Source organism: Vicugna pacos, chromosome 11, assembly GCF_048564905.1.
Source record: "Vicugna pacos chromosome 11, VicPac4, whole genome shotgun sequence".
Lineage (NCBI taxonomy): Eukaryota > Metazoa > Chordata > Mammalia > Artiodactyla > Camelidae > Vicugna > Vicugna pacos.
In genome coordinates this window covers 50,688,511-50,711,102 of record NC_132997.1, presented here as the reverse complement: position 1 = coordinate 50,711,102, position 22,592 = coordinate 50,688,511, and the positions used below count along the sequence as shown (strand labels likewise).

Genomic DNA, 22,592 nt, shown 5'->3' with positions numbered 1-22,592 from the left:
CGAGGGCTGGTGTCCTATGCAGAGGGGCACTGGGGTCATGGATGGTATGGAGGAAAAGGTCCTCCCTTGTCTGCCCCAGTCTCAGTGCCAGTTGGAGAAGGACAGATTATGAGCCTGTCCTTTCATCCTGACATTTGCCTGGTGATGAGGGAGAGGCAGCACACTCAGAGAGAAACAGAGGCAGCTCCGTGGTGTTGTCCTCTGGAGGCCCTTTCCAGCCTGACCTGGGGCCTTACAAAGAACACCCTTGCCTCGAGCAGGTAGTCCCAGGGAAGGGCTACCAGCGTGCCAAGACTGTTCCCCAAAGAAAGAAACTGTTCAAGGCAGTGACACAGGGCACAGGTCATGGCCAGCAGCATGGAGAGGGACAGCCATGTGGATGCCCTCCTTGGAAGGAGCCCTGAAGGTGTGAGAAGCGATCCAGTCATTGTCCCAGTATAAAAAGATCACAGAGGACCAGGAACGTTGTCTCTGCCCTCAGGGAACTGACAGGCCAACCCCACACTCCTGGCTAGGAGGTACCACCCAAGCTGACAGTTGACCTCAGCATCATACAGAAGAGTTAGGGAAAGGACCGCCATTGATGTTTAGAGGAGTGTTTAGCAGAGTTTAAGAGCATGGGCTTAGAGTTAACTACACCTGAATTCAAGGCATTCTTTGCCACTGCCTAGCTATGTGATTTTGGTGAGTTGCTTAACCTCTATGAGCCTCAACTTCCTTTTTGAAACAATGTAATAGCTACCACCTGGAAAGCTACTTGTTACAGAGCTGATAGGCGTAGCCCACAGCACAGACAAGGCACATACAGTTGATCAGTCAACGGGAGTGGGGATTGTTTCTTCCTTTCTGTCTCCAGGCAGAGCCTCACTAGACTGCTCCTCTTCAGATGAGTCCAGAGGTCATTAAGTCAGTAATAAATTTACTCAGCTAGCATTTTGGAGGCGTGGCTTACATGGTTTTGGTGGGCACGGCAGTGATGAGAGCTGACAGTTGAGCAGAAGATGCAAACAGATACTTAAAATACGATGCACTATCATAGAGCTTCATTCATGTCTTCAGAAAGGATGTTTACTGGACACCTGCCATGTGCCAGGCACAATGTAGGCAAGGCAGATAGAGCTTCCATGGAGCACATGTGCTATGAGAGAAGATGGGCACTAACCAGGGAATTAGGGAAGAAATGTGGATGATGAAAAATTCCAGGGTGCTGTGGGACTCTGAATATAAACAATGGCAAGGAGTAGGGGCATGGTAGAGGCTGACCTGCCTCAGGGGTTTGAAAGGCCTCTGTGTAGAGGTCAGATCTATCTATTCAGAGACCGAAAGTCATAAAGGGGGAGGGGTTTATACACAGTGTCTAGCAGAGGGAATCATGGAAGGCTCCCAAAATGGGGTGACAGTTAAGTGCGCCTCATGGGTCTTTCTGGTGGCAGGCTGCCATGGCCCAGGGATGGCATGTGGATGCCCCACCCCAGGGCAAACCAAGTAATCTCTGTGGGCCAGGAAGAGCCCCCAAGCCCTCTGCCACATCCCCATACCACACTCCTCCCAGCACCCTGCCCTTGGAACCTCCATCCCGGGTGCCCTCCAGAGCAGCTCGGGCCTGAGGCTTGAGCAGCCAAGGGGCACCTGACAGAGGAAGCAAAACCACCAAGAAACGGGGGTTTGGGGACCAGAAGGCCCTCACCCAGAACTCCAGGATGAGCAGATCATCTTTGGAACTGGTGCTGTTACAGCCACCAGGAGGCCATCAAAAAATGAAAAAAAAAAAGATATTGCATTTTAAATTCCTCTGAACCCTCTTAGAATAAAAAAGACAAAGCCATGGGTCTCGTTGGCTGGAGTCCGTGGTTAATGGGTTTTGGGGAAATAGTCACTGATTGAGGCAGCTGCTCCAAGCTCCGGCTCACCCTTTTATTTGCTTTGCTTCACCCCCCAGAACACACCAGTGGGGACGCCCATCTTCATCGTGAACGCCACGGATCCCGACCTGGGTGCAGGCGGCAGCGTCCTCTACTCCTTCCAGCCCCCCTCCCAGTTCTTTGCCATCGACAGTGCACGCGGCATTGTCACAGTGATCCGGGAGCTGGACTACGAGACCACGCAGGCCTACCAGCTCACCGTCAACGCCACGGTGAGTTACTGTGCTGAGGCCCCAGGCAACCAGATGCCTGCCTCCTCCCACCATCAGAGAGAGCAATGGAACGTCATCCCCGTTCCCTGCTAGTCAAGGCTTCTAATGGTGTTGCTGGCGATCGTAATAATAATAACAACTGATGTTACTGAGGGTCCATGCTGTGTTCTTGGCACTGTGCTGAGCACTCCAGTTGTGTCTGTTAAACCTCCAACAGCCCTGTATCATAAGTACTATTAAGATACCCACTTTATAGATGACGAAACTGAGGCACAGGAGCCATTCAGTGACTTGCCCTTGGTCACCTAGCAGTTGGACTCCAGAGCCTGCACTGTAATCCCACAGGGCATTCCAAGTGCAGGGTGTCCTCTCGCTCTCTGGGACACAGGACAGAGATGTCAACCCAGCTGTGTCCTGACACCACCCAACATGCAGGAGCCAGAGGGTCCAGGTCCCCTGACCGCTACTCTTTTACACAGAAGGGAGCATCCATCTGTGCTGAGCACCGTGCGGGGTCCTGGGAATTCCAGGATGAGTTAGTCAGAAGAGGGCGGTGGGAGAGGAATAATGATCCCATTTTATGTCTGGCACTGTTGAGACTCACCAGCCGATGAGTAGTGGGCAGCAAGAACCCAAACCCAGGCTGTCTGAACCCCTCGTCCAGTACCCCATGGCCAGGAGTCTCTGAGCCTCCAGGACACCACAGATGCTTGGCCTCTGTCACCAGCTGTTATTGAGGGCCTGAGGGACAGGCAGGCCACACCCTCAGTAGGGTTCTACCTCTCACTCCCCTCTTCCCTGCTCCTGGCCACTGCCTTCAAGCACAGCTGAAGCCTTCAGCTGGCAGCAGGGTGAAAGCTGACCTATTTGTCCCTTAGATGTCTGTTTACAAAGCCCAGGTCAACAGGGAAACAAATTACAGGAGTCCCTCTGACCCTCCAGGACCCATTAGCCTGACACACAGCATCCACCACCTGGCCCCCGTCACTGCCGCAGGGGCTACCACTAGTGCTGTGGTCTCCACTTGGCAGGTCACAGAGCCTAGATCCCAGGGGAAGGCACAAGGGTCCAGTTTGAAAGATGCGTTTCCCCTAGGATGGGGCAAGATCCAGGGAGACACCGAGAACCCGGAAATGCAAACTTTTTCTTTGGACCTGGCCCAGCAGCTCCTGGGGAAGCCAGTACAGATGACACCCACGTTCCTTCCTTCTCCCCTCGTGGAGCGTTAGTTGCCTGGGAGGACGTGTGTGCTGCTATTTGTAAAACTGACTTCTGGGATCAAGGGGATTTACAAGGGTGGAATTTACCTTTTATACACATCTGTACCCTTCCACACTCCCTTGCACACACACTGGGGGTGATGCCCCTCCCACTACTCTCCACTTGCACATCCCTGGGCGCAGAAATACAGAGATACTGTCTCTCTTTCTCACTATGAACTTGTCCCTGTGGGATAATTTCCACCTACCATAAAAATGGCTTTGGGTCAGTGGGGAAGAGACCAGAGCTGGGCACAGGCAGGAATCTGGGTGGTCTAGCCTATCAAGAGGTCTGGGCTCAAGCTGGGATGGTGAATGCAGCTAAATTGCTGTTAATCTTCCAGCCATCAGGCCTTGGAGCAGTAGAGCAGGAGGGGCCCTAGAACTTCCTTAGGTTTCAGTGGCTCCCCCACCTGATACACAAGTCCCTCTCAGGGCTGGCGCTGTGCCTCAGGGCTGGTGCTGTGCCCTTGGCCGCGGGACATTACCCCAAGGAGATTGTCCTGTGAGACATCTCAGGGAGCAGTGTGGGTCCCCAGCCCTCATTGGGTGGGTAGCAGGTGGGGACTTGTGAGGACTCCCCTGGGAGTAAGCTGCTTAGGACTGTAGGTGCCAGAGTAACAGGTGCCTGTCCGGCAGGATAAGCCATGGAGTCTGGGGTGGGCTAGACAGGGGCATCCTTGGCAGGAGCTAGACAGCGGCCACAGGTGTGGGACAGGGAGGTTAGGTGCCAGGCTGGACCAAGCCAGCTACCTACAGAAGCCTGGTAATGGCAAGCCAGAACTACTGGCATCCCTGACCCAAGAGGTCAAGGGACTTCCTACCAGGCCTCCCCCTCTGGCCTTGTCTGCCTGGTGGTCATTCTGGTGCCTAGCTGAGCACTCTTACCATGGGCAGTCCCCAAGTCTGGGCTGTGGGCCCCATCGTCTTGGAGGCTGCAAGGCTGTCTCTGCTGTGGTCCCTCTGCCCAGCTCCCCCCACACCCCCAGACTCTCCCCTCCCTTGCTGCACCCACGACGCACCCCCAAAGCCCCTCCCCCCTCTCCTTGGCTGCCCCTGAGGACTCTTAAGGACAACCAGCCCTTCTTCTCCTTCGGAGGCTCTGTAGCTCTCTCTCTGGAGAGCAGAAGCAGGCACTGGCCTTGTTGTAAGGTGGGGAATGCCTTGCATTGTTCAGATCACCCAGCCAGATCAAGGAAGACCTAACCCAAGGACAGTCCTGTTCAAATCCCACACCAGAGAATTTATAAGCCCGAGTCCATAGAGGTCATTCCAGTGAGTCCCTTCATCTCACAGAATAGGAAATTAAGACTCCAAAATGGAAGAGAACTTTTTCAAGGTGACCTAGCAAGTCAGCCACGGGGCTGATGTTAGGACCCCAGATCAAGACAGGGCAGGTTTTTATGTCAAAAGGACCTGAGTTTGAGTCCTGGCTATACATTTAACAGTTGTGACGGGGGGCAAGTTACTTAACCTCTCTGGTCTCTGTTAAATCTGAATAATGGGCACATAATACCTATGAAAGCAAATGAGGTATCTAGCATGGTGCCTGGGATATAATCTGTATTGAGCATGTAGTTTCTATTCTTGTTGGCTGTTGTTATTCAGTAGCAGAGCTATTTAAACAGTTTATCACATTTAGGGTGATAGAAGATGGATTTTGGGTTTTCTTTCTTGGTGAGATTTCATAGGACCACCTTTCCATCTGGGAGGGTTTAAACATTGCCTGCCTGGCCACGTGGCCTGCATGACCTCTCAGGATTCCTTCCCAGAGTCCCCCAAGTGTCACAGGCCCTGGAGCTCCCCCTGCTGGTTCTACCAGAAAAGTTGCTTGACCAGTAAACTCAGTGCAGAGCAGGCTGCAGGTCCCAGAGTAGACCCCTCTGCTGTCAAAGGGCCTTTCTTCTGAAAAATCCCAAACCCAGTCAATTCCCTTGCTTCCCTTGCATGAGAAGGGGCAGGAAATGGGTATGGAGAGGGGTCCCCTGCCTGAATCCAGAGAAGGAGCTAAGGGCAGCACTGTCCCTTTGCCCCAAGCCTGCCATCCCACCCATCAGATGTGCGGGGTGGTCAGGCCTAGGCCAGGCTGGAGGCAAGAGATGTGGCTCTGCCCCAGCCCTGCTTTGTGACAGTGGATAAACCATCTGCCACTGGGCCTTGAGGGCACTGTTTGTGGATCCCTGCGAGTTCTTAGAGTTCTTGAACTTCTGTGCTAATGCCCTTACCCATGGGAATGTGGGAGCACATGTGTACATGTTTGCACACCTTTGTGCACATGGGTGTCATGTGTGTGTGCATGTGTGCACACATCCACAACATCACTTAACCTAAGGCTACGTATCTTTGTCCACTAAGGATCAAGACAAAACCAGGCCTCTGTCCACGCTGGCCAACTTGGCCATCATCATCACAGACGTCCAGGACATGGACCCCATTTTCATCAACCTGCCTTACAGCACCAACATCTATGAGCACTCTCCTCCGGTAAGACCCTCCCCGGCCCTGGTGAGACTTCCCACTGTGCTTCTGGTAGGGATGGGGGCCCTGTTTGGTAGGACAGACTCCTTGGCGTTTTCTACTCCCCCGAACCCCCATACGTGGCAATGATGGCTGTCCCAGCACAGTGAAAACCCAACCCCTCTTGTACCATACCTCACCTCCTCGCCCTCTCATTTCATCCCCGGAGGGGTCCAAGTGCCAAAAAGCAAAGACTGGCTAGTGCCAGCGAAGGGGGGCAGTTCAGAAGGATTCATGTGGAATGATGGGGATGCCCATGGAAAATCCGGCCTGGGCTGGAGAGTGGGCTTGGACTCAGCAAGGCTCACCAAAACATCAGTGGGGCTCAGCCCTGCCCACCATGGGTCCATTGGTCAGTCTGTGTCTCTCGACCAACCCATGCTGTCCAAGATGGCAGCCACTGCCCTCCACCCCGCAGGCCCTCTCAGGCTGGGCTCCTCCCAGAGAGCCCACAGCTCCAGCTGCCCCTCCTAACTGCCCAGGTTCTGGGTTTCTCAAGGCCATGTTTTCAAGAGAGACACCTGATTGGCCATGCTCGTGGTTTTGTGCCATGTCCCAAGGTCATAGATCACCAGCCAGACTGTAGATTGGCACCCCATAGGGATGTGTCCACAGGCTTCCTTGGACCAGGAAGCCTGCCCTCCAGTTTGGGACTGTGATCTGTCCTGACTGTTGGCTGCTTCCAAGCATCGTGCTGCAGTCTCCAGGTGTGAGGGGGTAGCCACTTCCTTCTTGGGGCCACTTGGGGCCTGGAGGCTCCAACAAGCAAGATGCTTTTTGGCCTCTTGTTGCAGGTGTCTGAAGCTGTTTCAAGGGTAGAGGGGTACCTCTGAATGTCCACACCCCAGCCCTCTCTTTCTTGGTGGTGCATGGACGGCAGGAGCTCTAGCTGTTGAGACTGAGGGCTACCGCCCCACAAAACCTCTTTGCTAAGCCCACGTGCTCTTGGCCCCAACCTTTCAGATGAGGTGGACCCTTCCATCCTGCCCCTGGCCATCCCCTTCGTAGCGCTCAGTGCTCTTGTCTGGCTTACCCTCAGCTTCTCTGCTGGACTGAGAAGGTAGTGCTGCAGGAAGAGGGATCTGCTGTGGACATAGCACACCGTGGAGCTCGGGAAGTGATTATGGAATGACTAAACAAATGCCCTGCTCAGGCCAACCTTCTCACTATCCTGTCATCCTCATCACCCCTCGTGATTGCTCCCATCACCCATCTCTTGGTTCCCAGCTCACTGACAATCTTTAGAATTTTTTTCCTGGCTTCATCCTCCATGGCCCACAGGCTCTCTCCTCTCAATTTTGGTGGAGTTCACTCTCTATGCAGCATAACTTACCACTGAATTGTAGCCACACCTATAATGTTCAGTGATGTGTAAGTGGGTTACTTTGGGGCTCCCGGTCATCCAGGTGCCTGAGTCTTTGGGGCCTGGTCTCACACCTTCCATGGGCCTCCCAAGGCACTGTGCCCGGGGCTGACTGCAGGGAATATGGGCAAAGCCAGCTTGTCGATTGAAGTGAGGACGTGCTGGTGGTGGGGCAGCCAGGGGAACTTGGTGCAGGTCTCTGCACTGCCGTGCTCTTACTTGGCCAAATCACACGACCTCCTGACTGCTTCCTCCTTGGGAAACTGGGGCTAAGGCTGTCTTAATAGTGCCTCCCTGGCCTGTGGGTATTAGAGATTGGCGCACCTAGCAATGCCAGCATTAGCAGGCTAGTAAACAGTGGTTGAGTATTTGGATTGGGCTGGGGGTCCCAGCTTCAGCCTCATCTCAGAGTCTTGGTAGTCAGCCAGAGGGCTGTTGGTGTGCATGTGCTCCCAGACCCTTCAGTTTGTCTTGTCTTATCCTGGCATCCGTGTATCGTAGCAGAGTAATACTAAGTTAAACATTGCTACGTGTGTTCCTTTCAGATCGGCAGGTTTTTTTTTAATTGAAGTATAGTCAATTTACAATGTTGTATTAATTTCTGATGTATAGCATGATGATTCATTTACACACATTATATATATATATATTCCTTTTCATATTCTTTTTCATTTTAGGCCATTATAAGGTATTAAATATAGTTCCATGTGCTGTACAGTATCACCTTGTTATTTATCGATTTTATATATAGTAGTTAGTATCTGCAAATCCTGAACTCCCAATTTATCCCTTCCCACTCCTTTTCCCATCTGGTGACCATAAGTCTGTTTTCTATGTCTGTAAGTCTGTCTCTCTTTTGTAAAAAAGTTCATTTGTGTCCTTTCTTTTTTTTTAAGATTTCGCATATAAGTGATATAGTATTTTTCTTTCTCTTTCTGGTTTACTTCGCTTAGTATGACAATCTCCAGGTCCACCCATGTTGTTGCAAATGGCATTGTTTTATTTTTTAAGGCTGAGTAGTATTCCATCATATGTGTGTGTGTGTGTATGTATGTGTGTATATCACAATTTCTTTCTTTTTTTAAAATTTACATTCTTTTTTAATTGAAGTATAGTCAGTTTACAATGTGTCAATTTCTGGTGTACAGCATAATGTTTCAGTCATACATACACATACATAAATTTGTTTTCATATTCTTTTTCATTAGAGGTTACTACAAGATATTGAATATAGTTTCCTCTGCTATATAGTAGAAACTTGTTGTTTATCTGTTTTATGCATAGTAGTTAGTATCTGCTAATCTCAAACTCCCAATTTATTCATTCCTTCGAGGCCACTAACGCCAATGCCTGGGTCGCTCCCAGGGAGCCAGTCTGAGTCCCGCCACTTGGGTCATGTGACCAGGCTTGAGGGAGCCAGATAAGGAAGTAAGTTGAAAGTTTCGGGCTCTCTCAGTGCCCACGGAATCACTTCAGTGTCCACACACCTCTGACTCCCTCTGCCTCCACGCTTGAAAGTTTTCACATCTCTTGCACTTCTCATACACCCAGAGCCTGGTTTTTCCCTGCTTCTAATCAGTTTCCGTGCCTTGATCCAGGCCCTTCATGTCTCTTTACAGTGTGAAACTCTGATTTAACGCAGCACTTCCCTGGCCAGGCCAAGGCTGAGGAGCCCCAGCGCGGCCTGGTCAGCCCCCAGGGCTGGGGGACCCAGGCATCCCTCAACCCGGGCCTGCCTCTGCTGGCCTGGGGCCTCATCCGGACCCTCGCCCTCTCTCCCTCGCTTCCCCTCTTTATCTGCGGCTCCCAGCATGTATGCCTGCCTCTATCAGTGTATCAGGCCAGCATGCCTCATCTAAAGTGTATATATTACCTAATAAAATCCTTCTTATTTGGGATTATTGCATCAAATTTTAATTTCTTCACTCGAGCAGCAGCATGTCGGCCTGCCCGTCAGTGAAGGACCGATAGAAGGTGAAAAGAGCGGATAAACTGCACAAATTACTGCCAGCCGATGCCTATCAGCCCTTTGACTGGAATTGACTGGAATTAAGGACTGAGAAATAGGATTTTCTGCCTCAGAATCTGCTGTGGCAGCTCTTGTCGGAAGTCCCCTTCAGCCCCCACCGGCCTCCTCCCCACAAGGGCGCCTCCCACTCCTGAAGCAAACTGCAAGTCCACCTTTCAAGTCCTTAATCCTGTCATGGAAATAGTGGGTCAGGGAGGCAGCTGGGCTGGCAGGGAAGAGGTGGACCGGGCCCCCCAAGGCTCCAGCTTCAGCCACTCTCCTGGCCAGCTTCTTTGGAAGGAGGCAGCCACAGGAGGGAGAGCAATCCCAGCTCCTCTCGACTCTGCCCAGACTTCCCTTCTGGTACCCAAGCCTCAGAGGCTGGGGCTGCCTGGCACCCCTTACCCACCCTGATACAGCCCTCCGTCTTCCCCAACACCCTCACCCACCCACTCACCGCACCTTGTGACTTTAAGCAAATCCCGGACCCCTTGAGCCTCAGTCTCCCCACGTATCCCCTCACTGGGAGGAGCTGTGAGGGAACCTATGCTGGGGGCCCAGCACAAGGCTTGGCACACAGTAGGTGCTCAACTAATGCTAGCTCTCCCTGTGAGCGCCTAGCTGTTCTCTCTATAGAATGCCAGAAAACACCTTACCTCTAGGGCAGGGATTATTAACCTCGGGTCCTGGGGAGTCTGAATTTGTTGTTTGGAACATCACGTGCATGCATTGTCTGGGAAGAGGTATCTTAGCTTTCACCAGCTGCTCACGGTTCCAGGCCCCAGTGAATAGTGACAGTTGGTTTTATAGCATTGGCCATGGCCCAGGTGCTATTGCAAGTACTTTACGTGTCTCACTTCCTGAGTTGTGGGGACTGTTGTTATACCCATTTTATAGATGGGGGAAACAAGGCAGCGAGAGGTTAAGTAACTCACTCGAAGGGTTCAAACCCAGGAAGTCTGACCACAGAGTCAAACCCTTACCCCCCTTGCCGTACTGCTTTTCCCACCATGAGGAGTCAGGACCCCGCTGGCCTGTGTACCTTTGGCCTCTCTCGGGGAAGCCTCATTTCCCAGAAGGGGGCATCCTTGCAATGGGAGTTCCTGTGAAGGGAAGAAGCCCTGTGGTCTGGTGCACCCCATTTCTAGCCCTTCTGGGCCCACCCATCTGCTCTCCTGGCCATGCCCTGGTGCACCCCTAGCTGAGACCCTCCCTGGAGAGCCAGCCCATAGAGGGGCCCAGCCTTGGGGTGGACACTTCTCCATCCCCTCATCTTTGGAAATAAGTTTCAGTATATTGAAAATATAATCACTGAGACTCTGAAACAAGAGCCATGAGTTCCCAAGAGCCCCTATTCCTCCCTGTTAATTCCTTCTCATAACATTTCCAGTCTTTGTGGCTGCACTTGTATTAAAAGCTCAAGGTTTTATTAAAAATGGATTTATTTACCCAAAAAGAGATGAAACCCCAAACTTTGTCAGAAGCCTTTTAGAGCTCACTTCGTGGAAGCTCAGGTGTATCTTTTCCTGGGGAAAGCCAGCCTCCTTGCTGTCTGGTCCCCTTTGAGCTCCACCCACCCAGGGGGACTCCAGGCCGCCCAGGGTAGGCATGCCCACAGGGAGATGTTCACAAGGCTCTAAGGACTGAGGGTTCTTTGGTCGCCAGTTCCCCTCTTTGCACAGGCCAGCACTGGCCCCTTTCCAGTCTCTTTGAGGCTCACTGACACGGGCCCGACCCAGCCACGCCCAGCCCTGGTTGTATGCCTGTGGGCTTGCAGCTGCCCCTCCAGGTTTCTTGTTTAGTGACTGTCTGGAATGGTGCTTTGGTGGGCACTGGGCCCAGTCAGCCTGGCAGGCCAGTCCCTGCCCTCAGCAGGCCAGGGGCAGCCAGGGGCCCCTCATGCTGGGACACATGTGAGGCTCAAGTTGGATGAGGCCATAAAAGAGGGAGCTGTCCTGGTGTCCAGAAAGCCCATCCTGACAGCTGGAGCCTCGGGCCAGAGTCCTGCACTCTGGGGACAGAATGGGACAAACCCAGGCCTCTCCTGTGTGAGGAGTGACCCCAGGAAAGGCCTACCTCCAAAAAAGAACCCCTGATGGGATGATGGCAGGGGGCAAGTTGTTAGCGACCCTTCAGATCTAATGCAGTGCTTTCCAAATCACCCCTTTCTGACCCCTGGGTCTGAGGCCGTTAACAGATGTTACATGAAGAGAGTCTGTCTTCAGCTCAGAATGCCGGAGAAAACAAAGGTTAACAGGTTTCTTTGCTACTTTACTGCTTCTAGAAGCCTTTATCACACTAAAGCCCATTGTGCATCTCCAAGGGAGGGACAGGGGATGTATGTTTTCCCAAATTTGACATGAATTAATGCTTGTAAATTGCTTACACTGGTGCCTGGCACATAGCAACGACTCTCATAAATGATGGTTACCATTATTATAACAACCTGTATGGAAGCAACATTGCCTGGTGGGCAACAGAGTTTTGGAGCCAAAGTATCTGAATCTGATTCCCAGCTTCACTCTTTGCGGTGGGTAGGACCTTGGAAAGGCCACTTAACTCATGGTCCTCAGTTTCCTCATCTGTAAAATGGAGCTGTCTCCTGGGGTAGTTGTGAGCGTGAAAGGAGTTAAGACATAAAAGCATTCACTGCAGTGCCAGGCACGGAACAAGTGCTGGAGAAGGGCTCCTGCCGCAGCAGGTGCTTCACCCTCTCGCACAGCTCAGGTCCTCAGAATCCACTCTGGCAATTAATGGCATCTTTCTCTGACTTCCTAACAGTCTGTCTCCCCCCAGGGAATCTAGCCGGAGCTCCAGTCTCCTGCGCGGGAGGGTGGGGCAGGGGGAAGGGCCCACAGAAAAGAGCCAGACCTGCCTTCCGCCGGGCTTTGGCCTCTGTGCTGTGTCCATTTCTCTACGGGAGACATTTCCTCTGCGACTTTCTTACTTTCCTTCAGTCAAACCTAGAGATGCTCTGGATTGCCACCCACCTAAGTTCAGGAGAGGATGAGCGACAGCTGTGCAGGGGCAGCACTGCCCTGGGAGGGTGACGTGGTAGATGCCCCTCCTGGGTCCTGGCAGCGAGACCTGGAGGAGTTGGAGAGGGGAGGCACCTTGCCCCTAGGCCTCCCCGGCTCCCCGCCCCAAGTCAGAGGTCTGCATGTCAGGAACAAGCCTCTCTCAAAAGAAAGTGTTCAGATGGGGGTGGAGGGTGCCACATACAGCCTCCAGCTGATGAATGGCAAATGCATGAGAGGCACCAAGGCCACAAAAGACCTTCATTAGACATGCAAATGCCAGGGTTGATATCTCCCTGGGGCATGGGGACAGGGCTGTCCTGCTCTCCATCAGTCAAGGGAAACTGCAGCTTAGACCAGAACCTCAGGCAGGCATGAAGGGAGGCACAGCTGGTGTGATAGGACCTAGAGAGCAAAGTGGTTGCCCTGGACAAGGGGCGATGCAGCAAGTGGTGGTGGTGGTAATATTGTTAGGATCCAATCATACGTATGTTCATTTATTCACCAATCAACCAATCATTTGGTATTTGAATGCACCCACTATATGCCAGCATCTCTTTCTAGAGACTCTTAGGCCTCCAGGCCCCTGCCTGTGCTGTGTCTTTTGCCTGGAGCACCTTCCTTTTGTTCTCTCTCTCTGGCAAACTCCTACTCACCCTTCATGACCCATCCTAAATGTCACCAGCTGTATAGCCCTTTGCCAGTTTCTCCAGGTGGACTTCTACACTTCAGGGTACATTTATGCCTCTAAGCAACTCCATATCTGTATAGCAGTGTCCGTGCATATATCCTTGACCCCTCACTGCAGACCATGTGCTCCCCAAAAGCATGGAGCCTTGAATCCCCATCATGAGAGTCCCAGCCCCTGGCTCCCCTCCCCTATTGCTACGGGGAGAATGAATGAGGCGTGGGACAGAGCCATTTGAGGCAGGAACTGTGGGTTGCAGTGCTGGATGGGGCACGGTTCAGAGGTCCATGGTGGCCACCAGGGTTGTCACAGTCATTCTTGGAGAGACTCACTTTCAGGATTTATGATGCTTTCATTTACAGAGTAATTGATCCATGATGTTCTCCTTTATTCAGGCCCTAGTGAAAACAAGGTTCCAGGGTTTTGCTGTTATTCATATTAAGGTGGGGGAAAACAGAGAGGTACAGCAACCTTCCTGATGTCACACAGCAATGTGATGGATGGTCAAGATAGAGACCAGATCCCTTGTTCTCTTGCTGGATGCTTCTCCATCAGCATTTCTTTCCTGGGTGGTTCATCTGAATGAGGGGAAATGAGGAGGGGAAGGGAGAGTGAGAGCATCAGCAAGATTGGGTCTCTCCAAGGACGCTGAGGTGTTGTCCAGAGGCCCTGGTGTATGTCCTAGGGATAACGGGCACAGCTGAGGCCTGTGCACTTGGCATCTAGTTCTTTGGCTGGCCTTGCAGCCAAGAGTCCCCATAGGGAGGGAAGCTGTGGGTGCCAGGACAACGACAAAGAAGAACATCAGCCTGGGGGCTGGGCAGCTGAACTCAAATCCTTCCTGTCTCCCACCCAGGGCACAACAGTGCGTATTATCACTGCCATCGACCAGGATAAAGGACGTCCCCGGGGGATTGGCTACACCATCGTCTCAGGTAAGGCTTGGGCTGCCCTGGTCCCCCACATGACCCAGGAAGAGCCACTGTGGGAATGCCAGGCTCTATAGGGCTGAGGAGGGGTCTATGGGTGTGTGGGACAGTGGCATGAGGGGACCTATCCCCAGGGACAACACTGGCTAAAGAACCCGGGCAGGAGACTGACTGGATGAAGGAAGGAGGAGGAAGGGAGGAGAAGAGGAACTTGCGCCCGAGGTTCAGATGTTGGGGGCTGCCCGGGGTGTTGTGGGGCAGGAGCATGTGCTGATATTCAAGGTCCAAGGCATCTGGGCACTTTGGGGCTCTGAGCCCGGGTCACTGGTGACTTCTGTCTAACCTCTTTCAAGGCTCTGGGCTTTTCTTTGTTTTTCTTTACTTACTTGATGAAAAGTTGGCAGTTTTCTCATCATTTTAGAACTCATACAGCTGCAACTTTAACTGATTTCATGCTCTTTATACATTTCTGACCATTAGAAATTCATGTCTTATCTGGAATGTTGAGGCGAGGCACATAAGCCCTCCTCTCCCACCCGAGCTCTGGGTTGAGCAGGATAGTGACTGAATGCAAAGAGGGTTGATGGAACCCTTGACCCCACATCCCCACCCAAAGACCAGCAAAGTAGCAACTCCTTGGCTGTCTTGGGACTAGCGGCTTTGGAGCAAGGGGGCTGGTCAGAGGTCCACGAGAAGCTGCTCACTCACTCACAGGCTCTGGACCTGTTCCTGTTCTCCCACCCCCAGCCCACTAGTGACTGAAGGGTCGGCCTGGTTCATCTGAGCAGGCCAGACTGATGGTCAGGAGGATGGCAGGCCACCAGGCCAGTTGCCCCTCCCTCTATTCAGTTGCCAAGAATAGAGAGTGGCATTTTCCCCCTAAAGATCAAAGGACACCAGTGAGTAGTGATCAAGAACATGGATGGAGTCTCTTGAGCATATTGCCTTGGGTGGATCTTCCTACCTCAGTTTCTCATCCATAAAATGGGAGCAATAAGAGAATCTACCACAGGTGATTCAAGAGTCATAAGACTTAATATATGTAAAGAGCTTCATTAACGTATGTAAGGTATTTCACAAGTGTTAGCTAGGAGTATTATTACTGCTAGCAGCTAATGATACCTTCAGGATGCTGGGAGTTACCTGGTAGGAGAGAGAGCCCTCCCATCCTTGGGAATGCAGGAAATCAGGGATATTACAGACTCCCTGTGACCTGCAGCTTCTGGCATGGCTGTTATTGTGCTTCTAAGCTCAGGGGGCCCCAGGACCCAGAGCAAATGTCAGACCAGCTCGTGTGGTCATCAGCAGCAGCAATACCAGTGTGGGTTTGGGTCTCTGCTCCCCGACCCCATTTCCTCCCCATTCTGGTGCTCAGCACAGGACTCAGCAAGAGTAAACCCCAATGTGTGCTTATAGAATGAATAAATGAATGAATGAATGTCACTCTACGGGAAGTGGGTTTTCAAATCCCAGTATGCCAGAGAATAGCCTGGGCCTCTCCTACCAAAAAGGCAGAGTCCTTGGCACCCACGGGATTCTCATTCTCTAGAAATGGGGCGGGGACTGGGAATGGCCCTTTTTCTCAGTGGCCCAGATGCAGGTGGTCCTTAGGCCAGGATGTGGAAAAGGAGGTCCTAGGAAGGAAGCCATTCTGTAGGAAGGCAGAGTCCTGCTGGGAATTAGCAGGCCCTCTCCTGGTAGGCAGAGAAGGGAGAGCCATACTGGTACTGGTCTCATTCGTGAGTTTGTCAAATTGGGAAGCAAAGCAAGTGCCTCCTAGTGACAAGGGGCTTGCACTGGAGATCTGAGGGAGCCCCAGTGAGCCCAAAGGGTGATGGAGTTGGGGGCCCAGTATAAGGTGGCAGCAGGAATGGGACACGTGGCTGGGTAGTGGATTGTCTCCTCATCTCATTATCTCTGGGCTGGTTCCAGGCGTACCCCTGGATGCAAGCAGGGAGCAGAGGGCCAGAATCTAGCCTGAGGTCATGGCCAGACTAGAAATGCCTGCAGTGATAGTGACAGGTCATCCTCCAGGGTATTGGTCCATTTCAAGTCTGGACTGGTTGCCAGGCCACCAGCCCCAGACCCTCAGGTCCTCTTTAGCCTTCAGAGATGGCCCCAGCCACCCCCTTCCCCTGGAGCAGGAGGTAGGAGGGTAGAGCTGCCAAGGCTTTGGGATCTGGGCTGGGCTCTTGAGCTTGGAGTCTGGGGACAGTTGCCTGCGGCAGCATCTTATGAGATTTCCAAGGGCACACTCTCCTGGGCCAGGTCCCCAGATGCAAACAACAGGATAAGAAGAAAGACCCAGGATGTGAAACTACAGGTAGGGGATGTATGTGAAGATGGGGGCAGGAAGTGGAAACTTCTAGAAGGCCTGGAGCACTTAGCTTAGCTTTACTTTATAGGATTCCTGTTGCCAGCACAGATGCTCCCTGAGGGCTTTTAGAAAGGATGACAAATGGATTTCTCTCACATGCCAACTTTGATTGATTGGTAATGGCTGCCTAAAGAGGACCAGGAAGCCAAACAGGCTCAGTGTGGCATTCAATTGGTAGAGTCTGCTGTGGGTGTGGAAATGGAGAGGGCAGCCCTGCAGCAAATGTCTGTCCTCCTTGGTGAGATAGCACTTGGACCACGCTGGTAGGGTGGTCATGATGGTCCTCAATCTCGTGGATGTTTGTCACCACTCGATCCCCTCCTCCCCCCAAATCCGGTTCAGACAGCTTTAGGAAAGGGCAGTCGTCTTTATCTTCCTTTCCCAGCCTAAGCATCTGGCTTACCTGCCTACCCTTCTCCCCCAGCACTGGCCCTGGTCCCGCATGGTATCCCCGTGAGCTAGCCGAAAGCAGGCAGACAGGCAGGAGTTCAGAGTCCCCAGGGGAGCAGGTGGACAGAAGACTAGGATCTGGCCTCTTCTCCACTTCCCTTGACCAGTGTAGACACTGTTGCAAAGACCGTTGTCTGCGGAGGGTCTGGCCTCACGCGCCTGCCTCTCCGGTGGTAGTCCCAGTCCTCCCCCACGTGGTTTGGCTGGTACCTGTTTGGCTTGAAGCAAGAGGAAAAAATGCCCCACCACAGCGCCTCCACGCTGACCACTCGGTGCTGTCCCCGCTTGCCTGGTGGGAGCCTGCTCCAGCCCAGGTGCTCTGCAACCATTTTCATTTAAAAGAAAGAACTGAGGGCCTCAGGAGCTCCCAGAGCCAGGAGCAAGTCCTGAGGGCACTGTGGGTAACCAAGTCTCCGGGCACCTGCAAAGCCTGGGCAGGTGGTGGCTCTGTCTGCAGATGGGTGGACACAGGCCCAAGCCCACAGTGATCCGTGGTACACAGTTACCCTGCCCGGCTCCCTGAAGCCCCATCCCCTCTGGGTTATTTATCAGCCTTGCAGCTGGGGGGGGATTTATGTCTGCACACCAGTGCTTTCCCCATTACTAATGACCCCTCTGTTTTGCCAAGAACAAAAAGGCCTTCAGAGGTAAGTTATAGCCCCATTGCCATCAATTTGTTCTCAGCCTCTCGTGGCCAAACTACAACTGAAGAATGACAAGGTTCTTTTCTTTTGAGGACCTAGCATGGGCCCCATTGCTCCCTCTTCCCAAGGGCATCACTTCCTCCGGGGCCTGACCACTGGTGCTCTGCAGGCTCCTCTCCCCAGCGGCCAGCCCAGCCTATAGTCTGAGCAGACACTACTCTGCCAGATGGAAACAGTCCTGCTTCCAGGGGCAGCTGCACCCCTGCCCTGCAGAGCACTGGACTTGGGAGTCCCGAATTATTGATTTAAGGCCCAGCCACGCCACCTGCAGCAGGGTGTCCAAACAAGGCGTTTGGCCCTCTTGAAACCCCATAATCCTCATCCACGAAACAGAGATAATAACTCCCACAGCAGATAAGATGGTGCCAGAGAGACTCTAAAGGGCCATAAAATATTAGGTATTATTAATTGTCAAAGAAAGATCAAGACCAGGGGTCCTTGGCACTCCTATTTACCCATTTCCTCCTTCATTTAAGTATAGAGAAGTGAGTGGCTGAGCACGCAGGCTTTAGGGCCGCTGTCCAGGGTGGTGACCACTAGCTCTGCTGGCCAATATGTTTGCCCATGTGACTATGAAGGTGACCCACAAAATTTTGAAGATTTAGTTTGCAAAACAGATTGTAAAATATCTCAGTAATGTCTTACATTGATGACATGTGGAAATGGTATATTCGATATACTGGGTTAAATATAACATTAAAATTAATTTTGCCTGTTTTTTTCTTTTAATGTGGCTCCCAGAGAATTTTAGATAACGCATGTGGCCCACGTTCTATTTCTATGAGAAGCTCTAGTCCAGAGTTAGACTGCCTTGGCTTGCCTTCTATCACGGACCAGCTGTGTAATCTTCTGAGCATCAGTTTTCCAGTCTGTGAAGTGGAGGTAGTAATTACCTGTGCCTTACAGGGATGCTATGAGGATTCAGTGAGCTAAGACATGAAAGCACTTAGCAGAGCACCTGAATTTGTAGTACGTGCCCAACCACTGGGGACTTACTGTCCACCTACAGTGGATTGAGGGTCTTCTCTAGGCCAAGAGCTATGCTAATGTCCTGAGAGCTGGTGGGCCCGAGTCACTGTCTTGGCCTGCAGTGTGTTCGGGGCTGGTATGGCAGAGGGGTGGTGTGTGTGGACAGGCTGCAGTGGCCTGGTGGAACGCTCTAGAGAGAAGCACTGTCTGTGCTGGGACTTGCTGACATGGAGTGATGACTCCCTGTGGGTGCCTATTAGACTGTTCTTTCTACTTTTGTGTATGTTCAAAAATATCCAGTCATAAGAAGTGAGAAAGAATTGTGGGAGGGGGCGCCCCCCCCAAGCCATCACCGGGTGGGAAGACTCACGCAGGAGAGATCATCTAAGCCTCCCCTGACTAATGAGCAGGAACCAGCCTGGAATTGTGAAGGGAGGGTCTGTTGCGGGCAGAGGAACAGCTCATACCAAGATTACAGAGTAGGAAAGAGCGAAGCACGTTTGTGGAGCTGCAGTAATTCTGCGTGGCTGAGCGCAACGCGTGCGGGAGGCCAAGGGGAGAAGAGGCCACGGAGGGAGGCAGGGCCAGCCATGCATGGTGTGGAATGCCCGGCTCCGGAGAATGCCAGGCCCTGGTCCTGAGGGCAGTGGGAAACCAGTTCAGCAGGAGAGGGATGTGGTCGTGGGTGTGTTGTGTGAAGCTCGCCGTGGGTTTGGGGAGGGCAGGTGGGAGCAAGCAGGCCAGTAGGGGGCAGCCATATTGTCCCCCAGATGGGGGACATCACAGTAGGGGTGCAGAGACAGAGCTAAAGGAGGATGAGGAGGCCAGGGTGACAGGAGGTGACTAGTGGGATGCATGGTGTAGGCGCGGGAGGAGCCCAAGACTGGCTCTTGGCCTAAGATGCCTTTAGAGCCCCCTTGGGCTGGGAAATTGCTTACTTTAATTTCCAACGACTGTGAGTTCTAGAAGGGCCCCCTCTCTTCCCAGCTAGGTGACCTGAAGGGTGCAACTAAAACTCTTGAAGTACCAGTTTCCCCATGTTTTATCTGGAGCCAATATTGTCTTTCTCACAGAGCCACGTCATGCTGTCAGAAGCCCGCACTTCTAGCTGTGGCCACTCTTATAGGTCAACAAGCAGGCCAGCCAGGTGGTCAGAAGCCTGGGTTGGAGGTTTCTCTGGGTCAGCCCCAAGGGCTCTAAGGCCCAGGCTATCCCGCCATCATCTTCCCACGAGTGCCCAGACTCTTCCTCTCTTCTTAATCACCCGTCATAGGAAGCCCATCTATGAGAGGCTTCCGTGGTTCTCAAAGTGGGGCCTTGGACCAGCAGCAGTAGCATCACCTGGGAACCTGTTAGACATGCACGTTCTCAGGCCCCACCCAGAACTACTGAGCCAGATGCTCAGGGTGGGGCCCAGGAAACAGTTGAACAAGCTCTCCAGTTGGTTCTGTCACTGTCCGAGTCCTTTTCCCCACATTGGAAGCATTTTCATTTTCCACAAATGCTGGACTGATGAGTTCTGTCATTTGATTCACCTCCTGTAATTGATGCTAAACTGATCCTTCTCCAGCACAAGAAGGGCCCTCGCCACCCTGGGGTAGGAGGATTTGGTGAACCAGCTCAAGCTAGCTCTTTCCACCACGTTCTGCGTTACAGCCCCCATCTCAGCCCAGACACCACTTTCCAGGCTGAAGAAGCCTAACCTCTCCTATCATCCCTTTCCCCATCTGAGCCCCCCTTCCCTGGACCTTCTGTAGTTCTGCAACATCCCCAAGGGGGAGGGGAGGGGAACCCCATTTATTGGGTGCCTGCCATGTGCCAGACACTGGCTGGACCCGTTATCCCTCACAATAGTGTATGCAGGAGATGTTATTACTCCAGTGTGTCGACATGTAAACCAAGGCCCAGAGACTTTACGTAGATTGTCCAAGGGTCACAGCCACAAAGTGGAAGAGCAAGGATTTGAACCTAAGTCCCTTGGGCTCCAGAACATACCCAGTTTGCTTGATGACGGTGGTTCTCAAAGTGTTATCTCCAGACGAGAGCACCAACTAGGGGTTATTAGAAATGCAAAATTTTGCACCTCACCCAAAACTTGAATCAGAAACTCTGGGCTTGGGGCCCAGGTGATGTTGATACTGTTGATCTGAGGACCACACTTTGAGAAGCTTTGGTCTAGAAGAGAACGGGTCATCAACAGGGCAGTATCCCTACCAAGGGGGCAAACATTTGTTTCGAGGGGTGAACATATCTTACTCCTTTGATGTATAAAGTGCAGATATACATACAGATATATGTTATGGCTGTGTTATTAAAATTTCATACAGGTCAGGGGAGCAGTTAATAAAAATATCTCAAATGGCTGGGGAAGCTCGGAGAACATGGAATAAAAATAATAAAAAAAAAAAGGTTGAGAAACAGTGGACTAGAATAAAGAATAGGTGAGCAGTGTCAGGGCTGAAACCCTTCATTCCCAGCTTGAAAGGCAATGGCCTTACCACCAGGTCACAATGGGGGACCTGCCACTCGCTGGATTTCACTTTTAATGCTACCAAGTGAGGTAGTTCCTTGAAAATACATTGAACACTTTGAAATGAAAGCTGTGTGTGTGTGTGTGTGTGTGTGTGTGTGTTTAGAAAGAGAGAGAATAATCAGATACAGTCAGGCTTGCACAAGCCCACACTGCCACATATGCCAATAACTGAATCGGGCCCCTGGCCATGGCCTGGTGGGGGGCAGCTATCACAGGAGACCATCATTTGAATCACTTCAAAGCCCTTTGATTAAGCTGCTTGGCATTTTTCTCCCCTCAGGAAGTGAAAACTCAGGAAAAGCAAACCTGCTTTTGAAATCTGAATTGGCACATCACAGCCCCTGGCTTGGGGTACACAGTGGGTGCCTGGAAGCCCCAGAAACCTCAGGGCATCTGACCAGGTACAGCAGGGACTGACCGGCCCATGTGGCTGGAGCCAAGAGGGAGCTAGGAAGGAGTCAGGGCAGATCAGAGACAGGTGGTGGGGCCTGTTGGTGGAGGGCATACAAAGCAAAGGTCGTCGGCTGCTGAGCATGGCTGAGGTAGGAGGGTGAACATGGGGTCATCTGAAAGTTTATCTCATGGGAGTTTCGTGTGATCAGTACAGGAAACCCTGGAATGAGAGTGATCTGCTAACCGTCTATTGCACCAGTCTAGGGGAGGACTGGGGATTGTTGCAGAGATGTACAGGAGAGGAGTCAGCAAGGTGATATACTGAAAATAGGTGGTGCAGGGAAAGTGGGAGACAAAGAAACTTCTAACCACCGAGTCTAGGTTTCTGGGATCCTGGTGGTAGCCTTGGAAGAAAGGGGCATATTCATAAGGAGAGCTGATCTGCTTACACCTATGACTGCCGTGCTAGACCCGTGTCAGCACATGTACCAGAACTCTCCTATCCCGTGCCAAGGCAGACATCACTAATTAATCCCAGCATACTTTCCCACTTAGAGCCTGAATGGGCCTCCAAGCCTCCATCAGCCACTAGTAGTTAATAGGCATTTTCTCTAGGGCTGGAATGGATGTGCCATTCAAGGTTTACCCATTTTGCATCCCATGGCTCTCATCTTTCAACAATATTAAGAGACAGTGCCTCTGGATTTTTTAAATTTAATTAAACAAATATTATTTACAGTTCTTTCCCACCACTGTACCAAGACAACAAGGATATTTCACACCACAACTAAAGTCCTCCTCATGAACCACAGGAAAGCCTGCGCTTCATTCTCCCCCCCAATGATTTTTCTCCCTTCTCTCTTTGAGGATGCACTGCTAGCCAGCCAGCCTTGCTCCTGCTCCCCACACTCTCCTGTGCCCGACCTTGTGATAAACCTGAGCCTTTGTTCTTCTCTTCTTTACCGGGGCCCTACATGCTATTTGTCACTTGCAGTGCCTTACCCCTTGCGTCTTTCCCATGAATCGCATTGGTCAGTGGACTTTTAACAGGGGTCACTGCCATGGTCTGAGATCCTCCCTTTCTGCCTCTCTTTCCCACACCCTCTGCATGGGTAGGAGCTTCTGTCCCTTGCTCAGGACACTGTAGAGCCTCCTGTGTGCCCGGCATACTGAGGGAGACCCTCCATGATCTCCCACTTTGGCCCAAGCAGCTCTTCTTCTGCCCACCTTGATTCTGCCTCCGCTGCTGGG

General features: G+C 52.1%; 1 protein-coding gene across 1 annotated transcript in view; it reads left to right on the top strand.

Annotated features, from left to right (window-relative positions):
* Positions 1 to 22,592, top strand: part of CDH23 (cadherin related 23) — a 388,627-nt gene that overhangs the window by 153,870 nt on the left and 212,165 nt on the right. The window contains exons 7-9 of the mRNA XM_072971348.1: positions 1,940 to 2,134; positions 5,749 to 5,877; positions 13,843 to 13,921. Coding sequence (XP_072827449.1) covers positions 1,940 to 2,134; positions 5,749 to 5,877; positions 13,843 to 13,921 — 403 coding nt within the window. The remainder of the gene's footprint in view (positions 1 to 1,939; positions 2,135 to 5,748; positions 5,878 to 13,842; positions 13,922 to 22,592) is intronic.